The sequence below is a fragment of the Lampetra planeri genome, chromosome 9, assembly GCF_965212315.1.
Source record: "Lampetra planeri chromosome 9, kcLamPlan1.2.h2, whole genome shotgun sequence".
Lineage (NCBI taxonomy): Eukaryota > Metazoa > Chordata > Hyperoartia > Petromyzontiformes > Petromyzontidae > Lampetra > Lampetra planeri.
The window spans coordinates 11,074,493-11,099,398 of NC_136115.1; the positions used below are offsets into that span (position 1 = coordinate 11,074,493).

Here is a 24,906-nt window from a genome sequence, read left to right on the forward strand (position 1 = left end):
TCTTTCGGTAAAGTCACGTAGGTATAGAACATAAAATAAAATAAAAAATTATTTTTGTTTTATAATAAAATAAAAAAATGTTTTATACCTACGTGACTTTACCGAAAGAACCAAAGAGTATGGATCCCTGCAGTCACGAAAACTTCAAATCTAGAATGGTTGAGATATGTTTAACTGTACAGTACTGCGTGTAAAAAAAGTACGTATGTAAAAGTGTGTGTACAATGTAAGTGGGTGTAAGTGTGCATATACACATGGGTGTAGATGTATGTTTGAGTCGAAGTGAATATATGTGCGAATGTAGAAGATGTGTATATATATAGTTGTGTTAGATGACCGTTGGTCAGGAGAAGCAGGCTGACCGTGGAAGCGGGCGAGAGTAGACTACACCAAAGAATTCAATTTAAAAAATAACATAATTTTTATGACAATAGAATAGAAGGCTAATATGTATAGAGCAAAATATCAACAGCACCCGAGAAAGTACTGTAACTAGAAAACCATTTAGAAGTCTGACAAGAGCAACAGTGTTGCCTGCATCCTCCGAAAATGAATGGCGAAACGATGCTACCGTTTTAGTTCCGATGAAAATTGGGCATTTTGCACCACCCTTTTGTGGAATTATGGCAACAACAACAACAACAAATCACGTGAGTCAGGCCCCAAATCCCGGTCGACCTCGGTTATTTCCATGCATTAACCCTTTCCCAGCCTGGAGAGGTTCACTCTCGATGCTCACAGCAGTATTTCACCCGTGGTAATAATGTGAACATTTCTAGATTTTAAGCTTTCGTGACTACAAGGATTCATATTCTTAGGTTTTTTTCGGTAAAGTCACGTAGGTAAATTTTTTTATTTTTTATTTTACTTTTATTAATTTTAATGTTTTACCTACGTGACTTTACCGAAGAAACCTAAGAATGTGAACAATGCATACTTTATACATTGTTGTATACTCGCTTTATAAAAAAAATGTAAATATACAAAAAAGAAGGCAAACGGTTTTTCGATATCCTTATTTTGCATACAAGGGAGTTCAATAACCCACCGACGTATTCACACAGGAGAGCCCACAGCATACAGAGTAAAAGTGTCAGTCTTCTCCATTTGTGGTCGTCAACCGCGGTGAAGATGTCTTGCATGATCCACTCACCCCGCCGTTGTGAACGTCATGTTATTTTTGTTCATCTGGTTTGACCCATTATGTGCTTAAAACAGTGCACAAGCCCCCATTACCCAAAGTCTCTTGGACCCCCGGCTGATTGCAGAATATCATGTAGGCAAGATAAGGGAATGAGGTGGGGGGGGTAGTGGTAATTAATGGAGAGAGATCGCGTGTGGGAGGTTCCCAGAGGTAGCTAACAAAACGACGCAGATCTTGTGCACGTCCGCACTCGACTTGTGACCAGCACAGCAGCGAGACGTCTCCTGCCTGCACTCCCATCAGCCACGAGGCATCCTCTCTACAGGTGCATACTGAGATACACTTACACAGCGCTCTTAACAGTCTCTTACTTGCTTAATTTTAAACCAATTAGTTGAAAATAATGACCATGTAATTAAGGAAAGTGGCAAGTTCACTTGGAATTGCTCATTCGTTTGGCAGTGTAGGACTCTTTGATTCTGAATATGAAATATACATCTAGTTGCCAGGCCACTTTTCTTAACAGATTTGTTTCTAAATCATGTTTTTCTAAGTAAAAATTGCCATTCAAGTGCTCAATAAAATAAATCACATTTCGGGCGCAAAACAAGCGTCCGTCACCTGATGATGGACACTTGTGCGGACGCTTGTGTTGCGCCCGAAACGTCGTGATTTATTTTATTTTATACCGACGCGACTTTACCGAAAGAATCAAAGAGTATGGATTCCTGAAGTCACGAAAGCTTCAAATCAAGATGATACCTCAGGTTCGCGAACAAAGTGCTGTCTACTGCCTGCATTGCGTGTGTGAGATAATGCGTTGCAGAATGTTGCACAGAATTAAAGAAATAAAATACCTTCGTTAAGTTTACACATTAACATTGCATAGAATCTATAAATGTGATCCATGGGAACTCTTCTGATAACAAAAATAACAATTGCTGTGTTGTGGCGGAAAAAGTTCGAATTCAGGATGATTATGGTAGAATGTGCAATGTAAAATGGAGCTGATAATGTTGCTGGATCATTGAGATGAATAGAAACCATGCTGGTTCAAGATTGGAGACACTTGGACGTTCATCTTCTTGGTTCTTTCGGTAAAGTCACGTAGAAGGGAAGTAATAAAATAATAAAAATAAAACATAATAAAATAATTCTCACGACGTGACTTTACCGAAAGAACCAAGAAGATGAATCCCTGCAGTCACGAAAGCTTTAAAACACTTGGACGTGTTTTACTTCGTCGAAAAATGTGGGGAAAGTTTATGTTCAATGTAAAATGCCTCCTGCCTCTGTCTCGAGAGAAGAGCCACTGCCTAAAATACGATTTTCCTGTTTTAAGCCAGTGTTGATGATGGTGGTAGCGATGTGTTTATAGTCTTTGTATTTTAAATAAACTATTCTAATCTTGTGTATGGCGGCGTTCAGGAGTTAAATCCCAAAATCAAGATCCGATAGCCACGAGAAGGCTTGAGAAGAGAGGTCGTGTAGTTTTGCTGTTTCTCCTCCTCCTCCATTGAAGGAGCACAGACCAGTGGGTTTACTCTGTGGTCCGTAGTTTGGGTTGCATGGCCACAAATGCACTACTGTGGCTTATATTTGATTTCACATTCATGAAGATGTGCGCATCGGCCTGTTGATGTCCTGATGTGGTTGATGGTTCCACCACCAAGTGTCGTTGAGAAGGAATGTCAAAGCCAGGAGGTGCGATGATATTTGGGTCTCGAATGAGGTGCAGTCAGAAGGTCTGCGTTGTTGCACCATGTCAATCTGGGTGTGATTCTTGGATGGTAACAGCACGATCCCAGAAAGGAGATTGGGACTGGAGTCGGCGGTGAGATACGTTGTCGAGGTCTTGGTTGATTATGGGGAGGTTGTCGTCTTGTCGTTGGCAAGGAAGCGTGGATACTCTCTTGCGGATATTTGGTGACAGAATGTTCGCCAAAACAGGGAGCCAGTGTTGTGTTGTTTAAATGTGTGGAGGTGCTAGACACTCTACTCGTGAACCTGCGGGGTCACTATGTATCAGAGGGGCAATGCAGCGTTACCGCTCTGGGACCAACGGCCAGGGTCAGGGAGAGGTGAGAGCGGATCGTAAACACGGATTCCCGCCAGACCAACGGCCAGGGGTCAGATGAGGTAAAAGAGGATCGAAACCACGGATTGTAAAGAACCAATCAGAGGTCCCACGAGGGAGCGTGTGATTGGATAAGGACCGTTACAAACAGGTATAAAAGGGCGAGCGCGGAGGAGCGCGCGCCAGTTCTCCTCACAGGAAGACCGAAGCCCGGGCTGAAGAAGCTAGGACCCTGGACCAAGCCTTGCAGCTCTTGTAAGAGCTAAGGCTCTGTGTTCCAGTGGTCAAGGGGAGAATAGGTTCTGGCAGGCAGGACCCTGGCTCCCCAGCCTTCCAGCTCTTCTAAGAGCTTAGGCTCTGCGCGACCAGTGGTCAGGGGACCCACCGAGCCAGCGGTGGGTCAAGCTAGCCTCCCCTAGGTCCCAGCCGGAGGACCCTAGGGTAGCGGGTAGAATGAGAATAGCTCTCGCCAGTTCGGAGGCTGTACCTCCCTAGGCTAGCAGCCAGACCCGTGTATAGGTCCCGACAGGTATGGAGGCTATACCTCCTTTGGCTACGGGTGAGGGAACCGTATATCCCTCCGTGTGTGTAGGGACTGTGTCGAAAGAAAGACAATAAACCAGTGTGTGCCTTAAAGGAGTTTATTCATCTGTTATTTACAAGACTACAAATGTACAGCTGGCAGTTTTTTTTGTACGAGCTCTTGGACCAGGCTGGTGCACGGTACCCTGCCAGCAACTCACGTTGCACGCACTCTCTCAGAGGCTGTTTGCCCCCCATTGTAATACGCGTGAAGTTCAAACCGAGGCTTTAAAAATTAGATTTGCGCTTTAACCCATTCCCCACAGATGGCCAAGTTGCAGTACCAACATCACTAATACAAATTAAATACCGTGCAAAAACACGATGTACTTGAATAAGCATCACCCGTGCGCATTTACACTCAGTCGGTCATAGATTCTGAAAACAAATATGACGGGTTTAAAAGTGACAGTCATTCTTGTAATTGCACACGTATTTGTAACGAGCAGTTAGTTGTTCACTCTCAAGAGAGAATGGTTCACAGGCAGGGGAAACCACGGTCGGAACGGACCAGAGGTCGCAAACGGGTTTTGATTCCTTACCCGTACCCGGCCGCACCAGGGTTACAAACGGGTACCCGTACCCGGCCGGGTACGGGTAGGGGTATCGGGTACCTGATTGCGAACTGTGGGATGAAGCCATGTTGCAGGCGCGGGTGGGTTGATTCTAGGAACTTGAATTGTGAGAAGAGACAAGACGTTGGGAAATGAGTGACAAACAGTTACTCACCAGTGACTCACGGTCTACCCGCACCCGTACCCGGCCGCACCAGGGTCGCAAACGGGTACCCGTACCCGGCCGGGTACGGGTAGCCGGGTATCGGGTAGGGTACGGGTACCCGGTTGCGACCTCTGGAACGGACGCCAATAACGGTTGCTTTTGGCTCGTCATTGAACAAAGACAGCCACTGCATTGCGCGTTTCCTTCCGATATCAGAAAGCCCTGGAGCTACGCACCCATAAATCTAAATTGAAAACTCATTTCTTGAAAACTGCTTTGTGTTTAGTTTTTTGTCCTTACCCAGCACCTCCAATTAGCACGGTTGACTACGTACGGTGCGAAAGAAGTTCAACATACGGCACGTACATCAGTGGCTGTATATTGGGATGTTTGGCCAACTTCATTAAATGGTAGGAAAGTGAAGTATCCCGAGAAAATCCCCGTACACATGGAATACAGGTGGAAATGAATCCTACTTGCTGTACTACCGTCGTACCCTGGTAATCCAAGAAATTATTTCCTTGACCCCCATGAGCAGAAGGGCAGACTCACGAAATGTGGTTCTGATCCACCAACCCTCGCCTCCAGTGCTGGATTACAGGCCCCACGTACAGCCTAGGGGCCGTCCATAAATGACGTCACGCGATTTTGGACGATTTGACCCCCCCCCCTTTCGTCACACGGTGTCACAAAAAGTCAGACCCCCCTCAAATATGACGTCACAAAGCTCTGCCCCCCCAAACAAAAAAAACATGCTTCAAATCGCTTTAAACTATTGTCAATGTGGCGCTGCACTCTGGTGTTGTAGGAGAAAACATTTATTAAAAAGTCTATTTAATTAAGTAGAACGTGTTGTCTATATTTATTTTAAGTTGCGCATTTTGATGTGACGTCACATTTCTCAAACCCCCCCCCCCCCCCCCATCGTCACACATCGTCACAAATGTCTGACCGCCCCCCCCCCAGGTGCGTGATGTCATTTATGGACGGCCCCTTAGGCTCCAACAGTTTCGCAGAACATTGCAAATTATATGCGGTATTTTAGTGCAAGGCTTTTGTGTCTGAATTGGCTGTCCATAAATGTGCAGATACGAATTACAAACTGATGTTGCGTCTAGCCTAAACAAATGCACAGTAAATAGCTTCAACTCAAGAGTAAATAGCTGTTGACCGCATTTTAACCTCTTCCATTCCAATGCCACACAGTGCGAGTGATAACGAGGTGCCTCTGCTGAAGGGAATGAGCAAAGTGTTGCACACTTTTGGCATCCTGTACAGCCTACTTGCCATCCTATATAGTCTAGATACATGTGCATCGTCTTTTGAATCCAACCCCTGGATGAGGGCCTCCCCATGCTGCATGGGTCAGGGCTATTTGACCATACTTCACCACGCTGGTCAGTGCTGGTTGGTGAAGACGTGGCAGCCGAGAATATAGCAAGGACGCGAAACGTTTTAATGTTTGGTTAGTAACGTTAATTCTGTGCTCTCCTGTTGCCCGAGTGAAATGTGGACCAGGTTTTGACCCATTCCTGGCCTGCATCGATTTGCGCGGTTGCCTACGTACGGTGCGAAAGAAGTTCAACATACATACAGCTGGCTCAAACTTAATAATTTAAATACAAAAAAACCCAGGCTGCTGTTAACGCGAGAGCGCGCCAATGACTCTGCCGTGGAAACATGGAACGGGGAGGGGGCGTCCCATTGGCCCTGCTGAGAGAAGAGAGCTCAACGAACGTTGCTGCATTATCCACAACTAGATTGGACAGTCGCAGCACTTTCTGTTCTAACATCAGCAATTCTCTCTGTATGCCTCGTTTTTCAAATGTGTTCACTTCAAGTTTTTGTTTTCATATTACAGACAATGGAAGAGAATGATAACAAAGGGAATTGCCAGCTTCATGAATACAAAGGCGTTTCCTTCCCTACCAAAATACACACACCAGAAAGCCTGCAGTACATGGAGGATTTTGACGTGCGTGACGATGACGTCTTCGTGGCGGCTTATCCCAAATCAGGTAAGTATTTAATTTTCTTCCTGAACAAAAATGGCAACACTGCGGATTGGACTCATATTTGCAAAGGTGGCAAGTTGACTTGGCCCATCATCTCTCCGGGGTCCATAAAATGTGTCCAGCAGTGGTTGTCCCACACTCGAAAAAGCCCCTGCCATAAAAACTGGTGAATTTATTCTGGATTCTGCTTAAACTAATGGAGCCTCTCAATTCATATTCTTAGGTTTTTTCGGTAAAGTCACGTAGGTAAAAAATTAAAATTAATTAAAGTAAAATAAAATAAAAATCACGACGTTTCGGAGGCAACACAAGCTTCCGTCTTCAGGTGAAACCGTCACAGCACGCTTGCTGTACTTGATACAGTACTTGATACAGCAAGCGTGCTGTGACGGTTCCACCTGAAGACGGAAGCTTGTGTTGCCTCCGAAACGTCGTGATTTTTATTTTATTTTTATTTTATTTTACTTTTATTAATTTTAATTTAGATTTTTTTATCTACGTGACTTTACCGAAAAAACCTAAGAATATGAATCATTGCAGTCACGAAAGCTTCAAATCTAGAACCTCTCAATTGTTTTCCAGTCTCCTCACCCATACATAGCCCTGGGCGTGGATGCTCATTGCCGGGCACAAAACACATGTTTGTGGCTCCTGGAACAATCCTCCATAACGGTCCCCCCGCAACATTGTTGGCATTCCCTACACCCTACACACTGATGCCAATCCCTGAACCCAGCTGACCGCGAGTATCCCCGAGGTATGGAGAGAGGGAATTGGTGGCAAAAAATTACGAGGCATGGTTCGAGGTGTGAAGATAGGGTATTAGTGGCTGGGAAGGAGGAAACAGGGATGTAGGGAGGGAATGGGAAAGGGGGCCGTGGAGATAGGAGGGTTTGTCGGCAGGAGTGACGAGAGGAGAAAGCTGTGGATGGAGAGAGAACTGCAGATAAAGGAGGGAGCTGTGTGTGATGGAGGTGGAATTAAAGGACTTGAACCCTTACCTGTCTCCGCATGTTGGTGGGGAGATTACCCACTACACTCCCATGCTTGAGGCTGCCAGGTATATTTTTGGAGAGTTGAAAGGCAGGGGCGGTTTCTTCATTAGGGCGATTGGGCGACGCACCACCAATGTCATTCAACCACAGAGTCACGCTAGCCGTCACTGTCAGCCTCTGGATATAGTCCAATCAGCGTCATGTCACGTTCTGTGGAGTACCGCCTCTTTTTGGGCGATTTCACTACGGCTGAGAATCGCCCCAAGTGGCCCCATAGACTTACATTCAAAGATGTTTTTTTTCAAACGGGGGCGCTGCAATGCATTCTCTATGGCTTCCGGGAGGGCATGCACTTACGTGCTTACGTCTTCATACGTGCTAACGTCATCATACGTAAGCACGTTTCATCCAACAATATAATTTATCGCCACCTAGTGGAATCTTTAATAAAATAAACTTGAGTGGTTTTTTTAATAGTGAGTATATAAACAAACAAGATGTATTGTAAGAGTCACTTTATTTTTCATTAATATTAAAGAAGTGAAATTGCCTTTACATGCTTAAGCTGTTAATTTATTCATTGCATGGGTGGACCTTATCAATCATCCAGACATTTGCCCCCCCTGAGAGATTTTGCAGGAGCCGCCACTGTTGAAAGGTATCAGTCAGTTTGAAATCCTGAAGCAGCCCGTTCAGCTTCCTGGTGGAGGGGTCTAGTTTCCTGCTTCCGGATGCCTGCATGACATCTGCCAGGCAGAGCGGGCAATTAAAATCCCCGCCCAAGATAACGTGCCTCCACGTCACCAACAGGGCCGCCACGTTATCCAACAGTTCCTCCCGCTCAGTGTACCGTGAAGGGGCGTATGTTAATCAAGCGGAGTTCCGTGCCATCGTATGAAACGTCAACATAGTAGAGTCGGCCGGGGACCACATCTTAGGTCTGCAGTATCTCCAGCTTTCAGCTGCCTAGGAGTATGACGACACCGGTGTTCTTATTAGTGTTACTCCCTGACCAAAAGTAATGGCCGTCCCAGGGCTCTATCAATTCCCTCCGGCCGAGGGAATACGGCAGGTGGCATTCTTGCAGGAATATTGTCCTTTTTCATGGTTTGCAAGTACTGTATTACTGCCGTTCGTCTGGCCCTGCCCCAGATCCCTCTCACGTTTATCGACGCCACCGTAAGTTCCATGCTCTGAGGCGTCTAACCTGACTCCGACACCTCCTCCAGTAGGTCAGACAATTGTCCCATGTCCCCCAACGTCGGAGAGGTTCCTCTTCCTTGTCCCACCTATGCCGCCGCCACGTCCTCCTCAGATGTCATCGTGTCCGGCGAAGAGCCAGCCGGTTCCAGACCACGCGTGGGAGTAGATCTCCTTGGGGGCCTCGGCGCCCTCTGCTTTCTTTTCATCACCTCTCTGAAGTCCCACTCCCATCCTCCATCCCCCGCCGCTCCTTCCCGTCCTCCCTTGCCTCTACCTCCTCCACCCAGTGAGCCACGGTAGGTCCAGGGGCCTTCTCCACCTCCTCATTGTCTCCGTGGCCTTCCGGCTGCTGACTCGTGGGTGTTATCTCTTCCTCTTTTGACATTTCTCCCTCCTCCCTCTCATCCTGCACTGGCATTTCTTCCCTGACCACCACTCCGCCATCGCCACCCGTCGCCCAGCTGGTCAGTGCTTGTTGTGGCTCTGTCCCAGTCACCTCTCCCTCACCACCCTCCACCTCCCGGACCGTGTGCGCTCGGACCATGCTCGCGTAGGACTCTGGGCAGTCTCTATATAAATGATACCCACTGCCACAAAGGTTGCACTTTGCCGGGGCACTGCAGTCCTCCATGACATGGTCCTGCGCCTTGCAGCAATAACACACCCGTGCTTCGCATGCCACGGCCAGGTGTCGTCTGCACCCACATCTCCTACAGAGCTTGGGCTGCCCAGCATAGACCAGGTAGCCTCTACCGCCCCTGATATTCAAGGCATTTGGGATGTGCTGCAGGACCCCTTCCACCATTCTTAACCTTACCCGCCACTGTCATAGGCCAGGCAATTCAAAACCGGCATGACTTCCACCTTTAAAACTTAAATCCTTCCCTCTATCGTGAAGCGCCTGTCTGCCCATTTGGCCAGCCTGCCCTCTACTGCCCTCACCTTCACAGCCCAGTTCCGATCTACCGAACCCTCTTGGCAAAAGACGACCTTCAGGATCCATCACCCTGCCGGATGGCGTCTGTTGTGGCTCAGCCTCAGCCTCCCCCCCTCTCGCCCCCCTCCATTTCCAGATCCCGGTGTGCCCGTACCATATTAGCATAAGGGTCTGGGAAATCTCTATACAAATGTTCCCTGCTACCACACAGGTTGCACCGCGCCAGGGCGTTAGTCCTTTACAACATGATCCTGCTTGCTGCAACGATAGCACACCCGCGCTGCGGACGCTGTGGCCAGGTGTCCTCTGCATCCACACCTCCTGCAGAGCTTAGGCTGCCCCGTATAGACAACGTAGCCTCTGCTACCCCCGATGTTCAGGGCGTTTGGGATGTGTCGCAGGGACCCTTCCACCGACCGTAGTTTTACCCGCCGCTGCCTGGCACCCATCCAGATGCCCAGCGAGTCCTGGAGCCGTCTGCACCCCGACAGCAGCAAACAGTGCTGGCGCAGCCAAACCTCTATGTCGTGGTCCGGCAGCGCCTCACTGTAAATAAACACCGTTATTATCTTAGTATCCAAATCAGATATCAACTGCAACTTAAACAAGGAGTGGCCTTTCACCACTCTTCTCTTCAAACCTTGTCATAAAGCCTTGAAGCAGGTTGCTTGTCCTGAAACTGATATCAAACGCTCGCCCACTAGGCAGGGCAATCAGGCAGAACAGGTCTGCAGGGTCCACCTGTAAACACCCCGACCAGCAATGTCCTCAAAAAGCTCGGTCGATCAATGGTGACGTCATCTGGCACATCGTCTTTGAAAACCATCCGGGCACAATCTCTTGGCATGGCCTGGTGTGAAGTTCACACCGCGCCACCTCCCTGCAGGTGCCTGGGACCGTCCTGTGCCCACAGGTCCAGGTTCTCCCCCCTCAGGCACCTTCTGGGCGTTACGCGCCTGCTGGCCTGCAGGGATCACCCTCTCCTCAGTCTCTCCACTCGGGGTGGTGGGGCCACCACCCTCAGCGTTGGTGACTCTCCTTTCCTCGCCTGCTGCCACCAGGCGCCCTCCTCAGCTCGCATCCTCCCGGTCGAGGTCGATGCCAGCGCTTCGTCACTCTCCTCCGCCAGCCTCCATCCTCCAGGCCTCCGCATCTCACCACCCTCCACCTCTGCAGCAGTCAAACCGGCCTGTTCACCTTGGCTCACTCGCCAGAGCGCTTGGTTTCCATGCTCCCGGGGATTAGCGAGGCCGCCTGACAGCCAGGGTTGCCTGCTCGGGCCAAGGGAGAACAAACCGATCACGGCGACGAGGCGCGGTGAGGTCCACTCCAGATCGCAGGAGCCCCGACTGTGAGTCGGAGCTCGCCTTATATCCTGCCCAGTGTGGCCAGGCTACGCCCTCGGCCCCGCACCCCTCTGGATCCCCCAGAGAGCTCCGAGCCTTGCCCACAGGTGCAACTGGTAGAATGGGCTGTTACCCCTTATTCTATTGTCTACCGATCTCCCAGCGGCACGCGCTACAGTGACTCATTCAATGTCACTGCATATGTGTAGGACTCGTACTCTCGTTGTCTTTCTTGTCTCGTTTATTCACGCATAGAGTTCACACCTCCTCCTCACCATCGCTCCGTGTCTCTCCGTTCCGATGCACAACCCGCCATTAACAAAACTCCATGTCTCCCCGTTCGCTCGCTCCGCTCCGCGACTTTGCTCGCTCACTCTCCTTCTCTCCCAAGGTCTGTTACTCTGCTGCTACCCTACTCTGTACTCACTCCGTCCACTGCTACCACTGCTACCGTACACTGTATTCTCTCTAGCCACTGCCACCGTACACTCTGTTCTCTCTATCCACTGCTACCGTACACTGTGTTCTCTCTATCCACTGCTACCGTACACTGTGTTCTCTCTGCCTACCCTTATCGTATCTATTCCTGCTCACTGCTGCTCCGTCTCTGTCCCGGGCACCAACCACTTCAACTCCAACACCAACCAAGACTCCCGTCTCTCCGTTACGCTGTGCCCTTTATCCCCTCACTAATCAGTCACAATCAATAATCTCATCCCCCGCTTTGCTACTCGCCCCCAGGCCCCCAGCCTCACGTGACCAGGTTATCGCCGCCAGGCCGGCGCCGGTCATTAGCCACTCACCCTCCTGACCAATCACCGGCCTGCGACCTCAGTCACCCCTAACACCTGTCGCGTCTCTTAACGACCTCCCCCTTAATGCCACGACAACAACAACCATGTCCTCAGATGCTCCCACTGTACGCTGCTCGCTTGCCTAGCAACAGAACGTGTGGCGCGTGATATTTAAAGTCCTACATATGTATGATGGAGTGGTCTCTCGATAAGTATACTGATGTTGATTTCCTAAAAAGTGTTGCTCAATATACCACATGCCTGCGGAGGGAGCTGGTAGGAACGTTGAGTTGCTCGGTCAATGGCCAGGGTCAACGGCGGCGTGGTGTATTCCGCAAATATGCCCGACTGTGAGGGCGGGCACAAGCCGGCGTGAGCAGGTTAAACGTTGAGTTTTATAAGGGCACCACGGGGTGACCAGCGCCTCCCCACCCAGCCCCACCCCTCCCACCCCCCACCCAGCCCCTCCCCACCCTCCCCTCCCCACCCAGCCCCTCCCCACCCTCCCCACCATCCCCTCTCCACCCAGCCCGACCCCTCCCATTTTTGGATGCACGACGGGCGGACACAATAATCCCCCGTGGGCTGGTGGAACCAGGTGGTTCCTACCAGTATCAATCCCAAAGCAATGACAGCAGTGTCATTCATGCAAATGGAATCTCAAAACGCTGTAAATGTTTTAAGGCACGGATTTTTTTGCACGGAAACTCAGGAAACCACTGCCAAAATGTGAAGGCAACTGGAAGAGGTGCTTATTGCCCAAGCTCTGTGGGGCTATATTAGTTATTTTTGGCCAACGACGTGATAAACACATCACACTCATTACAATATAACATTCACATTGCCATCATATTTGAGCAGAATAAGTTTGCCTTGTTTGTTGTGTCACGAACGCGTGTCACTCATGTGGCCAAAAAAGGCACCACATGGATGCAGGAGATAACGACGCTGATTCTGAGCGGAGGAGATTTAACTCCGGTGAGCACCATACCCAACTGGAAAAGGGTGCCTTGGGTGGAGAACATCAGTGGAAAAGGATTTCTTGAAAACCGCCCCTCTCCACGCCTGATCTCGACCCACGCACCATACTCCATAGCACCAAAGAAGCTCAAAGAGGGCAAGGGAAAGGTCAGAACTTATACGCAACACCACCACAATTTTGTTTGCATCACTTTTAAAAATTCCAGATATCCAATAGCAGGCACGTCAATGCAAACCATACACACAAAGCCAGAGGGTGGGTCAAGTCCTGTTAACAATAAACAAGATACACGAGTAATCAGATTGCTTTATATTTCATGCATGTTATGGTCATCCATAAAAACATCTCCCTTGCTAAATAATCCAATCTCAGAGGTTCTTATATGGTTATAACATTGATTAAATTGATGAATCTGCTTGAAATGTGTACGGTAATTAATACCCACTTATTTGTGTCTGTATTTTAGGCCATCTATGTTACTCGAAACCCTAAGGATATTATGGTGTCACTTCTTCACTTTTCAAAGTTTGTACAGTTTGTTGCCGATATCAGAACTCTTGAAGAATGTTTCCGAAATTTTGTCAGCAATAAAGGTTTGTTGCACTCAACTCTGTCAGAATAAATTAATATACAGGCAGACCTCGCTTAGCACTCAAGGTGCTTCCCTGGAGAAATAAGCGCTTATCGAATCAGCGCTGAAAGGTATAATTATATCGTTGCATATATAGGGATGCTTTCTAAAGTATGAGCAAAATATGAGGCCTTCATTGGGGTATCGGTAACAGCGCTAATAATACAGATGGTGAACATATTTTTTCCCCATTTTATTATATCAATATAATGTACTGTACTCACTAGTGCATCAACCTGACGCTCACCCGACTCGACCCGCCTCATCACTTGCATTTTAAACATCCAAAGTGATACTTTTCATTGACACCTTTGGTCATATTTGCAGCACTAACACTTGCAGGCCTATTTACAGACATTGTGGGTCTAAAATGCTCACCAAAACACGAAAATAAGGCAGAGCCCATGGCTGATTAAACACATTGGAGAGTTTGCTCAGAGCGTTTGTCGTTCTCATTGGCTGAGCATGGAACAAAGATGGCGGCGGGTGCGTGTTCTCACCCATAAGCGATTTTTGGATTTTCTTATTTTTGTCAAAATGTCTCCCAAACAAAGAGCGCTATAACGAATCAGCGTTCCACGGGGTCATGCCAAACGAGGTCTGCATGTACATATAACTATACGAAGAATGTGAAATCTTTTTGTTGCATGTTTGAAATTAAGAGATGAGGGGTTACAGATTGATCATGGCACTTGTTTTGCACATCTGTAATATGCACACAATGCCTTAAAATAAGGCAGTTACCACATATTTTAATAAAACATGTGGTAATCATGAGGGTTCCTTAAAGGGCATGTCTTAACACGGGAAAATTCTGCACAGCTCTTTTTTGTATTCGGGTTTTTTGGTGTTTTTTTGATGGGCGATTGACTTTGATGTAAATGCGTACTTCATGCACGTAAACTGGTGACATCTCATCGTCTGATGTCTTTTATTTCGTGTTTCTGCAGCTCAGTTGCACGGAGGGTCGTGGTTCACCCACGTACGGGGTTGGCACGAACACAAGGACGCCCCCAACATCTTCATCATCTCGTTTGAAGACATGGTTAAGGTTAGTGTCGTCAACTGTAAAGCATCTGTGATATGTCGTACACACGTAAGTGTCTGTTATCACGTGCAGTGTGTCAAGGTAAAGATCAAAGTGTCTCCCTGCTCAATGGAGCAGCAGCACAGTGCGTATCTCGATTGGCAGTCGTAAGTTGTATGTGGCGTTTTCTCATTTCTATGCTGGAGGCAGTCTATCCCCAGACTGACCACTGTTGACTGTCCTCAAAAGGGCACTAATTTAATCCACTGTGGAGAGATGTTGTACCAAATCAGCTCCTGACGAGAATGTAAATAGACAACAACAATAACACCAATAGGCCTAACCATAGCCCTAACTGCAACCCTATCCAACAATACAAATAATACAAGTTCGGAGACGATGAGAAGTGACTCTGCATTGCGTTCTGACATCTGGAGAAGTGGGCGACTCCAAAACAGTCGAGCACCAGGGGTTTGTAAAATGGCAAAACTTCATTTAAGATAAGAAACACCCTCCGCCACACAACACCGCTTCTAAAGCTCTCTCTTAATGGGCTTTAGCACCAGTGTTAATATTGTAGACACCATTATAAATATTGTAAATATTTATATTTTGACTTAAAACTTTCATGACTGCAGGAATTCATGTTATTCGGTAAAGTCACGTAGATAGAAAAATAAAAATAAAGTGAATTATATGTTTTACTTTTATTATTTTTAGTTACTTTCGTTTAATTTTCTATTTACGCGACTACCGAAAGAACCAAAGAATATGTAAATATTTAAATCAATTCTAATATCAAAGTCTTAATTGTGCATATCTTCATAACCACCAATACATCTATCGACACCCAATTAACATTACTGTGTTCCTTTCAGTCGATTGACATTCAATTAATATCAGTTTAACAGCTGTACATTCATAATATAGGTTTTTGGGGTTAGATCGCATAATATATAAATGTGTCGTTAAAACCCGCCAGCACCCGACACAGCCAACTCGGAAGGGTTGTCACGTGAACAGAACGTGGCCAATTCGTCACTAGTACAGCACACCGGTGTGTTAGAGAGAAAAGCCACAACATTTACAATCTAAGTACGACGTTTCGCCAGTAATTACAACTAGTTCATCAGGCAACAGCCAGATTTGTGGAGAAGTCTAACTGTTTCGTTCCTTATATAGAGGCGTAGATGTGGTGACCACGCTTCTGCGCTGTTGCGCCAAGTGGGTGGGGGGGATTAATGAGTGAACGTACATTATGCATGTGCATTATGCGAGCCCTTTCAACTTATCCTTCCTGTCCATTGCGTGTATTAAAATGGCCGTACCAACTGTAATCCCTATTGAAGTATGCTGCCCTTTATAGGCATGCATTTTAATAATGTAATGTACTAGTTGGCTGTGTCGGGTGGTGATGGGGTTTAACGACATATTTTTATATTGACGCGATCTAACAAAAAAACCTTCTATTATGGATGATATTGGTCGCTAAAGCCTACGTGTTAAACAGCTGTACATTATTGGAGCTAATTTAACATGCAGCTTACATGCGAGCACCAAGCCCCAAATCTTAATTGGGGGTGTGCCTCCTACTCCCCTGGGGTCCAGTCCTTGATCACCTTTTGTATTTAAGCATTTTTTTTAAACGCGCCTGGCTACTCGGAGCTATGGAGAATGATTCCTTAAGCTCCCATATGCGACACAGTGCATGCACAATTAAGGTGTGATTAATCACAGGCGCGTTTACACAATGGCTACATGAGCCAGATCCTCCAACCACAGCCATACTAGAAATACGCCTAACCTCGGATTGGAAGTTTACAATAATGGAAACCAGATAGTTTGTGAAAAAAATCTGTTCCACTGATAAAAAAAAACATTTTTTGTGGGAATCTTGGACAGACATGTGGCATTTGCACCGCTGGCTTATGGTTACCTAAGCCAGTGGCAGCATTCCACACTCGTTTGAGTTGTGGTGGGTTTGAAGGTTGACGTTGCTAAACGAATTACTGCGTCGGGATGGCGTGGAGCACCTGTGTAGGATCTGCGCGGTAGCGTGAAGAGAATAGCAGACTTCATGGAGCGCCCACTCAGCGAGTCGGCCCTGGACACCATCGCAGAGCACTGCACCTTCTCCAGCATGAAGAAGAACCCGATGGCCAACTACTCGCTCATCTCTAACGATTGGCTAGACCATAACGTTGGAACGTTCATGCGAAAAGGTGAAATGTTAAGAGCCATGGCGTGCAAGATATGCTAAAGCGTCTGCCTGGTCATTAAAGAGATTATGTGTTACTCACCTTCGTTGGTGGGACACAGGGAAACTATTTCTGTCTTGTTACTGCCAACGTGGTACTCGTTTTATTAACCCCAGGTCAATTAAAGTCTGATTGCAAATAATCTCCGGAGTTGGACAATTTAACAGCAACACCACTCGGCGAGATAATGTGAATAAGGGACATAGACTGTTAATTTGTATTGGTCCTGATACATCTCATTTACACCATTCCTATTGTCAAACAACCACACTGAGATTCCCCCACAGTATGCCGTGTAGGTGACTATTATATCCAGCACAACACAAATAATTTGATATATCAGTGCAAAGAAAAAGATCCCCCTTAACCGACTTTTGGAGCCAATGTTCTTAGCGAGCACCTGTTTGGGCCAGCACAACAGACCATGGGATGGGTGACCAACACCATGCCTCGCCGCCTTTGTCTCCCTTGTGGCGATATTTGTAGTTGACCTAGGAGGGCCCAGGACTGGACATGATCAGGTATCAAACTTAAGTCGCCGGGTTTGTAGCCCAGCGCGCTCACCGTTCCACTACCACTCAGTATACTCACACATACACACTTGCGTGGCTTTTGTCATTCTAAATCTTTCCATCTGGTTTTTTTCAGGCACAGTTGGCAACTGGAAAAGTGAATTCACCGTGGCGTTGAGTGAGACATTCGATGTGGTCTATGCTAAGAAGATGGAAGGCTGCGATTTGAAATTTGTCTGGGACATCACAGAACTGCATAAATAATGTTTTTATTAAAGCCAGGAGCACTTAACTTTGATCAAGCTTAGTGCTGTTAATCAAGCTTTTTGACAGATTTCCATTCTATTTAGCCAGTGTAATTTGACTGCATTAATCATTATGTTACTCAAGCAATTCTTGTTTAAATGTGCATTGTTTTTAACTATTAAATAAAAACGTAATAGCATGCTTAAAAGAGAAATGTAGCCAATACAGTTTGTAAATGTTTGAATAGGCTTATATTTTGTGGCTAATTGCTTTTTTTTCGTATAGTGTGGATTGTGATTCTGGTTTTATAGATTTACTTTATTACGTCATAAATGGCTTTTTAAATTTGCGTTATCAAGCAAGATAAAGTTCTCTATTATGTGATTAAACTATGAAATTGTCCTGATATATTTCTATAAAAGCTCATTTCTTACTGGCTAATTATTAGTTCTCATTTGCTACTTCATTTGTTTGTGTACGACTTGTAGTCAATGTCAACCTGTTATAAAATATTCTCTATCACCTGTTTAAGCACAGTCGTGAGACAGACTGCTGCCGGCAATCCGAGTTTATTTTGTAATGGATGCTACTTCATTTGTTTGTGTACGACTTGTAGTCAATGTCAACCTGTTATAAAATATTCTCTATCACCTGTTTAAGCACAGTCGTGAGACAGACTGCTGCCGGCAATCCGAGTTTATTTTGTAATGGATGCTACTTCATTTGTTTGTGTACGACTTGTAGTCAATGTCAACCTGTTATAAAATATTCTCTATCACCTGTTTAAGCACAGTCGTGAGACAGACTGCTGCCGGCAATCCGAGTTTATTTTGTAATGGATGCTACTTCATTTGTTTGTGTACGACTTGTAGTCAATGTCAACCTGTTATAAAATATTCTCTATCACCTGTTTAAGCACAGTCGTGAGACAGACTGCTGCCGGCAATCCGAGTTTATTTTGTAATGGATGCGTTACTGGGCATGTCATCATGTTCAGGAGAGAAGGGACAAATCGGGTTGCAGTTAGGGCTATGGTGAGGCCTATCCATCGGCTGCCATTGTATTTTTGAGAGCAGCAGCGAGTGCAGCCGGCCCACCCTGTCAATCCTCCCGTCGTGAATCTAATGCAGGATAAATAGACGACAAAAACAACGATACAATTATTAAAGTTCGGAGACGACGAGTCGGTACTCAGCGTTGTGTTCTGTCCTCCGGAGAAATGGGCGACTCCACAAAAGCTAAGCACCGGGGAGTTTGTGAAACGGTGAAACTTCCTTTTCAATCTGTTCTTCAGAAGGTCAATTGCGTATCAACAAGTGATCAAAAATACCCTCCACGTCAGTAAGACGTCCGCCCAAATCTAAATTGGGAACGCGCCCCGTACAAATCTGTGCAGGTTGGGGTCGGAGTCCTAATTCCTGATCATAGGTCACAGTCATACGATTTCATTCACAATGACAACAGAGAGTGCTTTCCAGGTGTAATGACCGAAATTGACCCCAAGTCAATGTGCAGCCTCACGGCGATTCAACGATAAGCCAAGGTCCCCGATTGGAGGAAAGAGGCCTCCACAGGGATTGTTCAGGAGGCAAGCTTTTGAAGTGATTGGGGGCCGTCCATAAATGACGTCACGCACCTAGTGGGGGTGGGGGGTCAGACATTTGTGACGATGTGTGACGAGGGGGAGGGGTGAGAAATGTGACGTCACATCAAAATGCGCAACTTTAAATCAATATAGAAAAGACGTTCCACTTAATTAAATAGACTTTTTAATAAATGTTTTATCCTACAACATCAGAGTGCAGCGCCACATTAAAACGCACTAGAATGACAATAGTTTAAAGCGATTTGAAGCATGTTTTATTTGGGGGGGGGGCAGAGCTTTGTGACGTCATATTTGAGGCGGGGTCTGACTTTTTGTGACGCCGTGTGACGAGGGGTGGGGGGTCAAAAATCGCGTGACGTCATTTATGGACGGCCCCTTGGAGGAAACGTTTTTAATGAGAATAGGCGGAAAACCTAAGTGGAACCCAGAGGCGACAGTTTGGATCCGTTCGAGGGAAAGGACAGGGATTGGCTAAGGGAAATACGGTGAGGGAACATTCGAGAAAAGGGGCTGAGGGGTATATAAGGGGAGAGAACGAGGAGTGGAGACGTTCGGAGGAAGATACAAGCTTGAAGACAATTGTGGAAGTTTTCAAATAAAAGTGGTTCTTCATTTAACTTATCACATCGTTACACAGACAACGCCTTGCAAGCAGGCAGATAAGTAGACGCGTGTCCAGCCCGTCTTCTTGACCATCAGAGCCCCCTGCTGGATAATAGGGCCTCGCCACAACGCCTCATTTTGTATGCACGCCTTGTGCCGGCACAGCAAACCAACTTACATGTGCTGTGATTCGACCTGAATGTATGATTAAATTAATTTTTAACCGTTTAATTTCATTGTTGATTTTCACTACCAATGTGCCATCCCCTGCCTGGGGTGTGCCATCACAGGGCCTCGGCAGATCGCACGCTTTCTCGGAGCGTCGTGGTGGTCGTGTGTCCATGTGTGTTCACTGTCGATAAACTGGAAAACAAAATAAAACAACGCAAAACATGCTAAAGTTGAGTGAGAAAAAAGCAAAGAAACGCCAAATTAGAATATGACAAAAGTAATCGCTAAAACGGCGTGGGGAGAAAAACATCACTGCGGATGGAGATGGAGCGAGAAATAAATTTATCACGTCGGCTTTTGCGACCAATATCATGCATAATAGAGGGGTTTTTGGGTTATATCGCGTAAATGTGTATATATATAAAACCAAGTAGTTGGCTGTGTCGGGTGGTGGTGGGTTTTAACGACACATTTTTATATTTACGCGATCTAACCTCCCCCCAAAAAACCTCTATTATAAATGATTGTATGCCTGCCTGCAGGGAGCACTGCACTGATCTTGCACTCAGCGGCTGGAAAAATCTGCGGCTGCCGCTGCTGCCATGCGCTGCGCCCAGGTGGCACCAGAGCCAGCGAAGGTGTTGTTGTTCTGATCGATGAATTATATCAGCTGACGTTAAGCCGGCGAGTCAGCATGGGGTCGGTGACCTGTGCGGCTCTTTAAAAGACGGCTTCGTGACGTGCTCTATCAAGGACCACCGTCTTGTATTCACATGCGATGCGGCTCTTGAAATATTTACGGGATATTTTTTTTTGTTACCGAATTTGACAAAAAAAATCGATTTTCTTGTTAATGTGGTTGCCGACTCCTGGGCGAGTGGAAGAGCGCGGACGTCCATAATAAGCCCCTCGATGGGTATCTTTGCGTCTCTCCTATCTTTATTAGTCTATTTCTGTCCTTATGGGTCTATATGGCCAGCAGTTCGAGTTGCAAGGACGCAATCACGCTCATGCGGCTTGTATTTAATTTCCCATTCATGAAGGAGATGTGATGCAACATCGGCCTGTTGATGTTCTGATGGCGTTGATGGATGCACCAGTGTCCTCAAGGAGGAATGTCAAAGCCACGAGAGGTGGGATGATGTTGGGTCTCGAATGTATATTCTGCACGTCCGCGTTGTGTTTGCCAGCGTTCACTCGGATCTGGGTGATATTCGAGGATGGAGACAACAGCGCCATCCCAGGAGGAACTGAAAACAACTTATAACAAGGGTTCCAATACAGACATTGTTCACAGCAGCGGGACCACACATTAGCAATTTTAGAGCACTGAACAGTCTTGTAAAATCGGTGCCATCATGCAAAGAGAACCCCTTTCTGAATTTGCTGAGAATGCAAAAACGTTTAAATTATTTTAACAAGTAGGCTATAATGTCCACATGCAGTATTTGAAATGTGTAAGCGTCATCTGAAAAATAACACCACCAGCAGCACCACCAGGACCATCACCAGCAGCACCACCAGCAGCACCACCAGGGCCACCACCAGCAGCACTACCAGGACCATCACCAGCAGCACCACCAGCAGCACCACCAGCACCACCACAACCAGCACCACCACCAGGACCAGCACCAGCAGCACCACCAGCAGCACCACCAGGACCATCACCAGCAGCACCACCAGCAGCACCACCAGGACCACCACAACCAGCAGCACCACCAGGACCAGCACCAGCAGCACCACCAGCAGCACCACCAGCAGCACCACCAGCAGCACCACCAGCACCACCACAACCAGCACCACCACCAGGACCAGCACCAGCAGCACCACCAGCAGCACCACCAGGGCCACCACCAGCAGCACCACCAGGGCCACCACCAGCAGCACTACCAGGGCCACCACCAGCACCACCACCAGCAGCACCACCAGGGCCACAACCAGCACCACCACCAGCAGCACCACCAGGGCCACCACCAGCACCACCACCAGCAGCACCACCAGGGCCACAACCAGCAGCACTACCAGGGCCACCACCAGCAGCACCACCAGCAGCACCACCAGGGCCACCACCAGCACCACCACCAGCAGCACCACCAGGGCCACAACCAGCAGCACTACCAGGGCCACCACCAGCAGCACCACCAGCAGCACCACCAGGGCCACCACCAGCAGCACTACCAGGGCCACCACCAGCAGCACCACCACCAGCACCACCAGCAGCACCACAACCAGCACCACCAGGGCCACCACCAGCAGCACCACCAGGGCCACAACCAGCAGCACTACCAGGGCCACCACCAGCACCACCACCAGCAGCACTACCAGGGCCACCACCAGCAGCACCACCACCAGCACCACCAGCAGCACCACAACCAGCACCACCACCAGGGCCACCACCAGCACCACCACCAGCAGCACCACCAGGGCCACAACCAGCAACACCGCAATCCACGTTCAGCCGATCTGTCTGAATGAATGAGAGAGAGCGCCTGTTGAAAGAGATGGGGAAGCAGAGAACGAACGGTGGATTTATTAAATTTCAAAACAAAAGTAAATTGATTTGTACGATTTTAAACGAAATATTTTGGGTCATTTGTAAGGGAAGGGGGGGGGCAATATTAGTGGGGGTTGCTGCACCCGAGAAAGGAGGGGCCGAGTTCGTGGGGGGTGGGGCGGGGTCCGAAGTACGGGGGGCGGGGGGGCTTGGGAGAGAGGGGCGGGGGGGGGCGGGGGGGCGGGGGGAGAGGGGCGGGGAGGCGTGGGGGAGAGGGGCGGGGAGGCGTGGGGGAGGGGGGCGGGGGACCTGGGGTGCTACCCCCTTGGAGGGTGGAGCCCCGGGTCGAGGCACGCCACGTGACCAGCACAGCTGGCAGCAGCGCGGTCACGTGGCTTCCAGCTGACACGCGTCTCGTGCTCGCGTCACGTGCGCGCGGGGGGTTGGTGGTGGGAGGGAGTGGGGGGGGATAAAAGGGGGAAGAGGAGGAGGGGGAAGAGGTGGAGGAGGAGGAAGACAGTGACGACGAGGAGGAGGAGATGGAGGTGTAGGTGGGAGAAGAGAGAAGAGAGGCGATGCCTTCGGGACTGTTGGAGAAGCTGCTCCGGCGGGGCTGCGCGCCGGGCCCCGAGGAGGCGGGGGCAGCCGGCGCGGAGCCGGGGCAGCCGTGCCCGGGGTGAGCGCGCACCACGTGGGCATTGTGCACTGCACGTGGACCCCGCGCGACAACGTACACATCATCGCTACTACATCGATTATACACCCACACATTCATACAATAGACTGCGCACGTGGATAGCTACAGTAGACGCTGCACACGTGGATAGCTACAGTGTAGTTTAACGCGTAGGCTTTCGCGACTAATATCCATATTATAGTTTTTTGGGGTTCGATCGCGTTAATATCTAAATGTGTCGTTAAACCCGACACAGCCAATTAGTACGTTATGAAAATACATTATTAGTACAGCACACCGGTGTGTTGGAGAGCCAAGCCACAACATTTACAATCCGAGTACAACTAGCTTCACCGGTGTGCTGTATTAGTAACGAATTAGCAAGTTCTGTTTACGTGACAACCCTTACTGATTGGCTGTGTCGGGTGGTGGTGGGTTTCACGACACATTTTGACGCGATCTAACCCAAAAAGCATGTAGCTAACTCCACCACACACACGTACAATGCATATCCACTCCTCGCAGTGTACAACTACACGGTCAGAGACGAGCATTGTGTGTGTCGATCACTACAACATCAGCTGTGGTCGTGGCCCCGCTGTGTGTGTGACTGATCGATCCAGCGCTTACCAAATCACTCTGATCACTAATCACTGTTGTATCGTCGCTTCTACCGTGGTTCAAGACTTGTCGTTGGCATTTAGCAGCGGTGCAAGTTGGTAAACATTGGCTAGGATGGCTCCTATACTGGTGGACTTAAATGTTGGTGCCTATGTTTGTGTCGACAGAATTTAGTTTCTTTGTTAACCACACCTCCCCCCAGCTCCATGGTTGTGTTTACGTGCCGCAAGTGGTTATTGCAGGGCAGGTTAAAGGGTGGATGTGAACAAAGCCACTGGGGCTCAGATTAGCAAGGTTGGCTACGTATGGTGCAAAATAAGTTTTCACCCATACAACTTCTGTGTAAGGACCCTTATTAAAGTCACTCGAGACGAAATGTAATGATATTCGCTTCCAGGGGGCGATTGTCAGACACAAGGTGATGGATGATCTTACATTTGTCCTGTAAAGACGCGATGTCACAAGCACAATTGGGAATGTGCCATGATTTTAGCGGGGGGGGGGGGGAGTTAATGCATAAAGCTGCCCCTGGTGTAAAATACAGACGTGATGCGCGTGCCACGTGAGCACGTGGACATTATACTGGTAGGAATCTCCTGGTTACACTTGCCCACAGGGGATATAAATATAAATATTTCCAGCAACTATGAAAATGATGGTGTCATATAATTGCCATGCTCTCAATTACCGCAAAGGACATTTCGTAAAGCGCCATATTTTAATTCACTTTAATAGTGATTTTTGGTATTTACTTTCAAGAGTCTAGTTTGGCATTTCAAAAGTATGTCGTCAGGAAAGTAAATGATGAAAAAAATTGCAACGGTAATCCCGATATGGCGATATTTAGTAAGCCGGGAGTGTAATGGTGAAATCTGATTATCGAGTCAACCCGAATAAAAATGCAAAGCCCACCCAGTTGAGGTGTTGGCAAAGGGAATGGGGGAATTCAGGTTTTGAAAACCTCTCTGTATTTCATTGGATCCTGGGGGCAATGTGACCATGAAGACTCGTGCTGAAGTAATTCGGCTCGAAAATGCTATAAAATAAAACTCAAACTCACAAAGGTAAACTTCTTTTTGATTTGTAGACCATGATCAATTTGTAAAAGCCCCAACTTCTCAACTTGACAACTATCATAATCCCTACCTTCATTTTTTGTATCTTTTTAGTGTTCTGTAAGTCGGTTTATAAACAAAAATGCACTTAATATTTGTTTTGACTTAATGTGAGTTTCTAAATGTTGACAATCCACTGCTGGATGAGGGC

The 24,906-nt window shown here is 47.7% G+C and overlaps 2 protein-coding genes across 4 annotated transcripts in view; both read left to right on the forward strand.

The window, feature by feature from the left end:
- The first annotated feature begins 1,346 nt into the window (after positions 1-1,346).
- Positions 1,347-18,375, forward strand: LOC144720671 (sulfotransferase 2B1-like). 3 transcript variants are annotated; one of them, XM_078597608.1, is made up of 8 exons: positions 1,501-1,911; positions 6,385-6,541; positions 12,733-12,941; positions 13,262-13,388; positions 14,377-14,477; positions 16,495-16,675; positions 17,198-17,232; positions 17,360-18,375. In XM_078597608.1, the coding sequence occupies exons 1-8, from the start codon at positions 1,900-1,902 to the stop codon at positions 17,399-17,401; spliced, it is 864 nt and encodes a 287-aa protein (XP_078453734.1). In that variant the 5' UTR covers positions 1,501-1,899; the 3' UTR covers positions 17,402-18,375. The 3 variants fall into 3 exon arrangements, with proteins under 3 accessions (XP_078453733.1, XP_078453734.1, XP_078453732.1); XM_078597607.1 differs by lacking the exons at positions 1,501-1,911; positions 17,198-17,232 and adding an exon at positions 1,347-1,469; XM_078597606.1 differs by lacking the exon at positions 17,198-17,232 and having other exon boundaries at positions 1,510-1,911.
- A 4,486-nt stretch (positions 18,376-22,861) lies between these two features.
- Positions 22,862-24,906, forward strand: part of LOC144720672 (folliculin-interacting protein 2-like) — a 40,747-nt gene continuing 38,702 nt past the window's right edge. Inside the window, exon 1 of the mRNA XM_078597610.1 lies at positions 22,862-23,019. Coding sequence (XP_078453736.1) covers positions 22,919-23,019 — 101 coding nt within the window. The 5' untranslated portion in view covers positions 22,862-22,918. The remainder of the gene's footprint in view (positions 23,020-24,906) is intronic.